The 10,000-nt window shown below is 46.4% G+C and overlaps 1 protein-coding gene across 1 annotated transcript in view; it reads right to left on the bottom strand.

Annotated features, from left to right (window-relative positions):
- znf385c (zinc finger protein 385C) overlaps positions 1-5,818 on the bottom strand; it is a 65,957-nt gene extending 60,139 nt beyond the window's left edge. Inside the window, exon 1 of the mRNA XM_056607566.1 lies at positions 5,507-5,818. Within this exon, the coding sequence (XP_056463541.1) occupies positions 5,507-5,516 (10 nt within the window). The 5' untranslated portion in view covers positions 5,517-5,818. The remainder of the gene's footprint in view (positions 1-5,506) is intronic.
- Between the last annotated feature and the right edge of the window lie 4,182 nt (positions 5,819-10,000).

Here is a 10,000-nt window from a genome sequence, read left to right as displayed (position 1 = left end):
GATCGTAAATATTAAATGTGTTCATTATTTGCCATTTCGAATCGTTGTGGGCCTGATCATTCAAAATAATTCCTAACATACCCCAAACCACAGGATAATCAGGTAAAAAAAATTAGGAAGAACCATCAAAAGATCGGGGCTTTGCTGACAAGAGTGGGGAGAGGGAAATCAGGCACAGATTCTGGCTAATTATCTTGTCTACTACCAAGCATTAGGCACTCAAAACTTTTCGATTTTTATGCAAAGCGAATTACAAATAAGGCTGAAAACAGTCAAAGCATGTAATCAAAGACCAAGATGTATCGGAATAATATTGGGATATTACAAGTGCATAATAATATAAATATAATGTATATAATATAACACACGCACACACACACACACACACACACACACACACACACACACACACACACACACACACACACACACACACACACACACACACACACACACACACACACACACACACACACACACACACACACACACAAACCTATATATCAAAGACTCCATACAACAACATAGTGATGAATCACCCATCACAACCAAACAGATCAAGCACAGAGGGAACATAAAGGTTCACATTCACAATTCGATTCCAGTATACTTTAAAAAACAAATAACCTCCCCCAAAGAAAAAACGTTCTGAACCACCTCCGTTGTGGTCCATTAAAACAAGGGAAGTGCAAAGACACATGCACATGCAGACACACACATATGCAAACAGACAGGCACAGGTTGAGACGGAGACAAGACCGTTTTAAACACTGTGGATTAGACAGCTTTGTATCCGCTATCAACCTCCGCACAGCGGGGGGTCGGCCATTTTACTCTGCTGCACCTTGTCTCTGAATCGCTCGCGACGATCAATCGATGCGCCCCACAGGGTGCTTTGGGAGAAAAAAAGAATCTGCCCATCTTAAAAACCTTGAATCTTAACTCGAGACTTAAAACAGCTCTAAATGGTTTGTATTATGCACAATGGGCGTGCACATTTCGAGGCAATTACAAGCCATTTGAGAACATAGGATGAATGAGAAGTTATAGTAGTAGAAGTGTCGTGAATTAAACAGCAGCTCCACTACACTACCTTGAATAATATAGAAGTGAAAAAGAGAATCATATGGGTTCACCAAATTGCAAATAATGGCAGTGTACTGTGCAATTTCCCTTTTTTTTTTGACAAAATAATTCCGCAAATATCTTGCACTTTAACAGAATGTGTGATTTGGGGAGGGAAATTTGATGAGCCTCATTCAAACAATTATTTGCTTTTGTCTCCTTTCTCTGGCTCTTTGTTCAATTTCCCTACACTGTGTTCCTGTTTGTACACCAGGACAGATGTGTGTGAGTATGTTCGGGGTTGTGTAGAGCTCTGAGAGTGTCGTTCGTTGATGTTGTTGCAGCTGCATGCGTGTGCATGTGCAAATAAGCGTGTGATTATTTGAGAGCATTTCATCTACATTTATGTGTCCACATGTGTGTGCGTGTGTGTATGCGTGTGTGTTTGTGTGTGTGTGTCTGTTGGCGTATAAATACATTCCTGTTTGTGTGCTTATGCATGTGTGTGTATGGATGCATCGATGTGTGTGTGTGTGTGTGTGTGTTTGTGTTTGCTTGTGTGTGTGTATGGATGCATGTCTATGTGGGACTATAGGCAGGTAGAAGTGGGTTGAACGGCAGCTGGAGTGCTGCCACCTGCGCCGACCATGAGGGATGAGGGAGGAGAGGGAGGAGGCCTCAGAAAGACCCATCCATCTTAACGTCTCCCCCCCCCCCCCCCCCCAATCTCTGTCCCTATGTCTGTCCCTTTCTCCCTCTTTCAGTGTCTTTCTCTCCCTCTCTGTCGCTCTCTTCCTAGGTCATTTGTCACCATGCAGAGCATGCTCAAAGTCATTTGTTTCATTTCTGCCCAAAGAAACAGACCCTGCAAATCACCAGAGCACAAAAAAAGACCATAACCTAAAGCAACAAAACACACACACACACACACACACACACACACACACACACACACACACACACACACACACACACACACACACACACACACACACACACACACACACACACACACACGCACTCATTCGGTAAAACCCATCAGAGCCTCGGAGGCCCCTAGCATCGCCTCATTTCTCCATCACTCGGAATGACTGACTAACTGACTGATGATGCACTAACTAATTGTTTTGTTCTTTTATTTTATTCCTACTTCTCCGTCTCCTTCTCTTGCAAGGCAGCGGGTCATCTTTATGGAACCATCTGTTTGTCTTACGGGAAGCGCCAAGGAAGTGGAAGGCAGTAGACATTGGGGTTGTGTTTGGGGTTGTGGGGGGGCGCTGGAAAGCCCCGAGACCCTGTTTAGCAGCAGATGACCCCGACGTACCCTGTAATCATCCCCTCACCTGACCCCTCTCAGCCCTCCCCTGCCCTGCTGCACCCAACTCTTGATCCTCTGGATAAGCAAAAGAATGGAGCCTCCTTTGTTCACAATGACAGATCCGCAGTCCTCAAACTTAAACACACACACACACACACACACACACACACACACACACACACACACACACACACACACACACACACACACACACACACACACACACACACACACACACACACACACACACACATCTCATAAACTCTGCCTGGGGGGAGTGAGGTGGGGGTAGAGTGGAGGGTACGAAAGGGAGGGGAGTGTGTTGAGGGGTGACAGGCAAAGGTTAGAACGCTGCAGGTAGAAACGTAACGAGGTCACCACGTCTCTGTCCGAGAACACCCCCCTCGCCCCTGTCCATCCACCTCCACCCCCCCCCCCCCCCCCCCCCCTCCCTGCAGTCAGCCTCAACAGCAGGACCACAGCTGCCCATACAGTGGAACAACAACAACACCACAACAGCAGCGCTGTAAAACAATCAACGGGCCGAACCAAACCACCTCAACCACTGCGGCGACAAACCACAGCTCTGATGCCGTTGGCCCGGCGGCTACTGTCTGGTCAACACACGGGTAACAACAAAGGACACCACTCACGCCAACTGCTTCTGCCGTGACCCCAGACCTCCATCCTCCGTCCTAATCCCCACCCCCACCGCAGTGTGTCCCCAGCCGCGCGGCTCTAAACACAACAAGATGGCTGAGGTGAAATCAGGCGAGAACAGGACAGAGAGATGTGTGTGTGTGTGTGTGTGTGTGTGTGTGTGTGTGTGTGTGTGTGTGTGTGTGTGTGTGTGTGTGTGTGTGTGTGTGTGTGTCTGTGTGTGTGTGTGTGTGTGTGTGTGTGTGTGTGTGTGTGTGTGTGTGTGTGTGTGTGTGTGTGTGTGTGTGTCTGTGTGTGTGTGTGTGTGTGTGTGTGTGTGTGTGTGTGTGTGTGTGTGTGTGTGTGTGTGTGTGTGTGTGTCTGTGTGTGTGTTCGGGGGGTGGCAGGGGGGGGGGGGACCTGACTACTGAAGGGGCCCTGCACTTAGAGAGCAGACCGGGTTACTACCACAACTACTGTTGTTATCAGTGTTAAGGATGCTCTCACCGGACCGGTAATGAACTGACTGACAGGACCAGGGAAACACAGCCAGACACCCGCGGGTGACATCGGGAGCAAATACGATGTGGGCGGCGGCGGCGTTCCAAGCGAAAGACAAAGGAAAGGCCTCGGCGCTTTGTTAGCATCCATCTCTGTTAGCCCAGAGCCTACGGGAGGGCATTAAGAGGAGAAATAAATATCTGGAGAAATGCTAATGTGGCATCCATTTGCATGAGTCATTGGCTCCGACTCCCGAGCCGTTTGAAGAGCGCCCCCGTCTCGAAGCACCCCCCAATCTCCCGGGTTAAAGAGAGATCCATCACATCCAGATGCTGTGTGTGTGCGTGACTGTGAGGGTGAGTGTGATGTATGTGTGTCTGTGCACGTGTCAACAGTGGCCTATCACTGTAGTACATAAAGCCAACGACCGTGTGTCCACGTTTTATTCCCTTTTTTTTTATCCCACACTGTAAATATTATTTTTTTTCTCTCGCTCCTGTCAAGGATTAAAGGGCCTCAAATGATGCCACGACGTTATGAAGAAAACCAATGAAAACCAATGTTCCAGTTGAGGGTTTTGGCAGCAATATGGCGGCATAGCGTCTGGAATGGCTCAGTGCAGACAAGTAGGGCATAGGCCTGATGCAGTGGATAGGGGGAACCTAAACCGAAAGCGCTCACTGGTAAGCATACACTAAAAGTCAAGCCCCTTTTTCAAGGTAAATTACCTTCAAGGAGTCTGACTAATGGTCAAACCGGCTAATTTATATTACAAAAATCGAAAGAAAGGGGTTAATTATTTCAGTGAGGGTCAGGGCATCATTGTTGGTCCAACACGGTGCAAAATCTACTGAAGGTGATCCTTTGTTTGGGGGTGAGTTGTTGTGACATGATTAAGCTTTTATAGACTCTGTCTCTCTCCGAACAGAAATATTCCATTAAAATCGAAGGACCCAATGCACAACGGATCAAGCCACGGAGATCAATTTCATTAGGAGAAACCAATGAGCACTTAATTATCTGAACACCCAAGGGAGACTCGACCAAATGAACGCCGCCAAAAGATTTAATTTTAGATTCTACTCTATTTACGTTCAAACAGAGCAAAAACAATTGAAACCCACTATAGGACATATACAGCAGAATTAGGGGCATATAACCATACAGAATGGATGTTGCCTATCATATAGGGCCTAGGCTATAGGCATACATTTGTTGGTCATACATTGACAATACATTTTTATACTTGTCTATTTTTAATGTCTATCGTATTATAGGCTAACTGTATTTTTTAGTTAGGCCTACTCATGCACGAGATAGACCTACCCAATATTGAACAATTTCGACGTTCCTCTCCATAGACTTGTTGTAAATAAAACTTTACGCCGCATGACTTCAATGTATTTTATTGGGAAACAGTTTATTGATGATGATTTTTAATACATCAATAATATTATCACCATTACCATCAATATCATATTCCCCGATGCAATGCAATACAAATAGCCCAAAGGGACTCTGATAATTAACTTGATAAACAATAAATATTTTAAATGAATATAAAAGATTGATAATCAGTTCATTTTCAAATCAACAACATAAGATTAGTTTAGTAGGAAACTTAAAACTCCCCATAATAATCACACAAGGACCGAGTTAACGCTCCAAAACGGAACATTGGAGGACGCACGCTGTTTTAAGGATATCGCGCGTCGTCAAGCGGCGCTGCTCGTGTACCTTTGAAATGTGCCAACACATGCATTCTGTTGACATTTTCCCTCGAAAATCGGATGCACACACAGCCCGGCGCAGTCCCTTCACGGACGAACCGACAGATATCACCACACGCGGTGTTCACGGAATCGGTGCTCTGTGCCGCGTGCCATGCCTTGCCACGACAGAATCTGCAAAAAGCACCTCGGACTAAAAGCCACATCATCAACACCACCGCTACCGAGGACAGAGAGACGGTTCAACACTTACCGATCAGCATCGCGCGTCCAAGACCGTAAAAGCTTCGCTCCAGCTTTGCGTTTCCACCGCGCGTAAAGGATTACGCGTTTTCCCCCAAAAAAAAGAGTACAGCCTCCGCAAGGTGCAACCTGGGCTTATACTGACTTTAAATAGCTTCACATCTAATAAGTACGCGTCCCCCCCTTGCCTCCTGAACTCCGGTAACTCTTTTTATTTTGCAATCCTTTTCGTCTCTTGTACAAAAAAGAAAAAAAAGATCTGATATCCCAGTCCTATACACGCTACAAGTAAACGAAGAGTGTATCCTCAATTAAAAATCCTAGCGCTTCTCTGCTCCGCGTGGCCCGAAGTAGGCGAGCAATGGGCTGGAGAGGAGGGGTTGAAATTGGCTGCATATACAGACCCCCCTCCCCACCCCATCCTCCCACTCCCTCTCTCGTCTCTCACGTCGCGGACGTTTAACCTGAACGGGCAGCACAGATGGGAAAATTAACTGGTGTTTTCCACATTCCTCATACTGCGCGCAATTTTTTTAGACAAGGGCTCCCCGAGCGCCTCGACTCATTATGTCGAGTCATTTTTACAGGTCAACTGTATAATGGACATCAATCTGCGTGTGCGATCACGACGAATTGTTTGTATCCCTGCGGGCGGAAATGGAAATGTAATGTTATAAAGAAGCTGCAGGAACAACATGCAGAAATAAGGTGTTTTTTTTCCAAGGGGGGGGGGGGGCAATTTTCACATGCCATTTAGTTGAACGTGTGTCCCTTTAGACTGAAGGACTACACACTATGTGTGTATTACTAGCACTTTCATACAGAGCGACTTACAGGTATTCTGATCCCTCTATTACCCCTACTGCAGGTTTCGGAAAGCGAGCGAGTGAGATAGACATATTGGGACTGATGGATTCTCACAACAACATTGACTCTCTCCTCTGTTTCTCTCCGGTTCTGAGATGAAGAGATAATATGCTATTGGTGGGTCAGATGCTGCATCAAAGCAATGCTTATTTAAATGTATACAGGTGTGTGTGTGTGTGTGTGTGTGTGTGTGTGTGTGTGTGTGTGTGTGTGTGTGTGTGTGTGTGTGTGTGTGTGTGTGTGTGTGTGTGTGTGTGTGTGTGTGTGTGTGTGTGTGCGGGTGCAAATGTGCATGCATGTGTGTGTGTGCGAAAATGTACATTTGTGTGAGTGTACGGTGTGTGTGTGTGTGTGTGTGTTTGAGAGCCTGCTTTGCGTGTGTGTGTGTGTGTGCGTGTGTGTGTGTGTGTGAGCGTGTACACACACACAGATGCACATGCGAGGCATGTGTATGTGTAGATTGTGAGGGCTGAGGAGCCTTGGCAGACTTTGCTAAGCTGTCCTGGAGCCGGGCCAAAGAACATCTCCCAGGGTGCTATCAGGGAACTTAATTACAGCATTAAAAAGCACTCGTTCACCACCAACCCATCACACCTCCCCCCCTCTCTCCCGTTTAGCTTCCTACTCCCTCCAATCTTTTTCCTCCTCTTCTTCCTGTGGCCAACTCTAGCCTCTACTCAAGCTGGGTCTCTATCTACTCTGGCTTCCTCCTCCCCCTCCTCCCCCTCCTCCCCCGTCCTCCCCCTCCTTCCCCTCCTTCTCTCCGTCGCCGCCTCTCTGTCCCCGTTCTTATTGTTGCTCTTTTCTACCTGGTGCTCTCCTACCAACGGCTCCTCGCGTTCTCGTGAGCAGCCTCTGCGAGGGTGTGAACGCTTGTCAAGAAGGGAGAAGGGAGAGCCCATTTTTCCAGGGGATATTTTACAAATGGCCCCTTCTTTACCACCGGGTGTGACGTTGACGAGCCGTTGACGAGCCGGTGTAATCATCCCATTGGTGACATCACGAGTGGGGGTTTTCGCTTCCTTGGACGATCAGGTCAAACGAGCAGCTTGGGCACACTTGTGAACAGTTTGATTTTTGAAATGGCCAATCAACCGCACACCTGGTGGTAAAATAGGGGCACTTAAATAGCACTGCTTTTTTTTTGCTTTATTCCCGATGTCAGCCTCTCGATAGATCAGGAGAATGCTGGAGGTTCCGGTCAAACAGACCTTTGGGGGGCCGTTTCCCGCTAGGAGCTTCAGCCAATGTTCTTCACTCTCAACTCATGTAAAAGCACACTGAGTGCATTTCTTTAAACACTTGTGATAAAGTATTTTAGCCCTTTCGCACCCTTGGGTAACAAGCTCAGGTTAACACCTGTGCTTCTTCGGTGGGTGAAAGGGATTTTATAGTGGCTGACCATCTCTTGAATTGGGACAGGGCCCATTCCTGGTTCCTTTAACTTCCAGACCTCGGTTTGAATGGGTCATGTTGGTGGTTGAACCCTTGCTTGTTATGGTTTGAGGTGTGAAAGTGTAGGAGTATGTGTCATACTTGAGTGTTGTATATAACTTCCTATAGAATGGGGTTATAAAACAGGTTTTGTGCAATCTAACTTTCATGGACACTTAATTGCAATAGATCCTAATTATAATCACTTACTAATTACTTTGACTAATGACTATCATTTAGTTACTTCTAATTACTTCATAGGATTTATTAATTTTAATAATGGCGGATGCTGATAAAGATAATGGCATCTCTTGAAAACAGAAGAGAAGGTTCGTACATTTCACAGATTGAACGTTCAATCACCTCTCGTTCTCGCTGAACGTTCAATCACGGCGTAGGAGGGGAGATAATAATTGTAATATGTCACAGCAATTTTTTTATATATTTTCGCTGCAAATGGTATGGAACGATGATAATTTGACCTTCAGTACTAAAATGACTCGACAAAGAGGTTGTTACCGCATTCATTAGGATTAGCCCTCTGGCTCAACTGACTGAAGGCTCAGGTCAGGAGGTAGAGCAGGTGGACCGGAAGGTTCCTAGTCCGATCCCCGGCTCCTCCTAGCTGAGGGTCGAGGTGACCCTGACCAAGACACCTGACCCTAACTGCTCCCGACGAGCCGGCTGTCGCCTAGCCTGGTTGGCTCCGCCGTCGGTGTGTGAATGTGTGTATGGACTGTTGTAAGTCGCTTTGGCTAAAAGTGTCTGCTAAATGCCCTGAATGTAGAGTTTAAATGTAAAATGACTCGCCCCCATGACTAGCTCGCTAGTGAAAAGACAAACAAATATTCTAAAAGGCCTGCGTCAGCCACAGATAGCAATTTTTTGTCAAAGCATTTGATTTATCTATTGCTGTCGGGTTGTTTGCTGTCGGGCTGTCAGCATTTCAAACCACATGACCAAAATGGCTTCTAAAATAAATGTCCTTCCATACCTTAAATAGAGCTTCCCAATTTTGTTGGGACTGCATCCCTATGGGAGAATATAATGGAGGTCTGGTCTAATGGGGCTGTGGTGTTTGTTTCATGAGGAGGGGCAGCTAATATTCTGTCACGTAAAAGGACAGAGAGTGCCATTTTTAAATGCTTGTAATGGAGTATTTGACCTGCTCTTTCACACCCTGCCACAACAAAATGGGAGACGAAATAATCATTTAAGCTCAACTTTCCGAAGCAGAATACAGCCTTGCCACTTTGGCCCTCCGTGTGCTTTAACCTCTTGAAATCAATCTGATTATTTGTCATTTTTTGTGTCATGCTACAAATATGATGCAAAAAGCGCGGTGCACGTGCGTTGGGCTGAAGGCAGGGGCTAGTGGACCCCCAAAGAAAGAGGTGATCCATGGAAAGAAGGTGCAGAGCGAGCCCCTCTTGCTCTTTTCTTTTCCACTGGAGCTAAATGAATGACAGGACAAGTGCTCCTTCATCATCCTGTTTGTACAGTCAGTTACCAAGCAATCTTCCCCCAAAGTGTTCCCCTCCACCGTCACCGTGGCAACGTTTACATGTGCGCCCGTTTTGATGGGCACCGCAAGGTTTCCCGAACTCACGAGTACAAAAGACCACTCACCCTTTTTTTTGTGAGTGAGAGAATGAGGGAGAAATGCAGTCGAAGATAAAGAGAACTAAGGTTTTGGTTGCTGGAGAACCACGAATTCTTCCAGAGAACCGAAATATGAAACACTGCAACAAAATGTGAGAATTGCTTTTGTATTACCTATTTGTAAGGTTTGGTGATCTCGCTTTTCTTCTGCAAAATTGCCCCAAGTCACTTTTCATGCCAAAAAGCCTTTTGAATTTGAACATGAATTTGAACGAGGCATAGAGAGAGGGAGACATAGAGAGAGGGATGAATAGATTGAGAGAGAGGAAGACAGACAGATTGAGAGAGTGAGAGGGACAGAAAGAGGAGAGGGAGAGAGACAGGCAGAGAGAGAGAGAGATGGACAAAGAGAGGGAGAGACCGACCGACAGACAGACCGACAGACAGACCGACAGACAGACAGACAGACAGACAGACAGACAGACAGACAGACAGACAGACAGACAGACAGACAGACAGACAGACAGACAGACAGACAGACAGACAGACAGACAGACAGACAGACAGACAGACAGACAGACAGACAGACAGACAGACAGAC

The sequence above is a fragment of the Gadus chalcogrammus genome, chromosome 2, assembly GCF_026213295.1.
Source record: "Gadus chalcogrammus isolate NIFS_2021 chromosome 2, NIFS_Gcha_1.0, whole genome shotgun sequence".
Classification (NCBI taxonomy): Eukaryota; Metazoa; Chordata; class Actinopteri; order Gadiformes; family Gadidae; genus Gadus; species Gadus chalcogrammus.
This window is presented reverse-complemented; position numbering and strand designations above follow the sequence as displayed.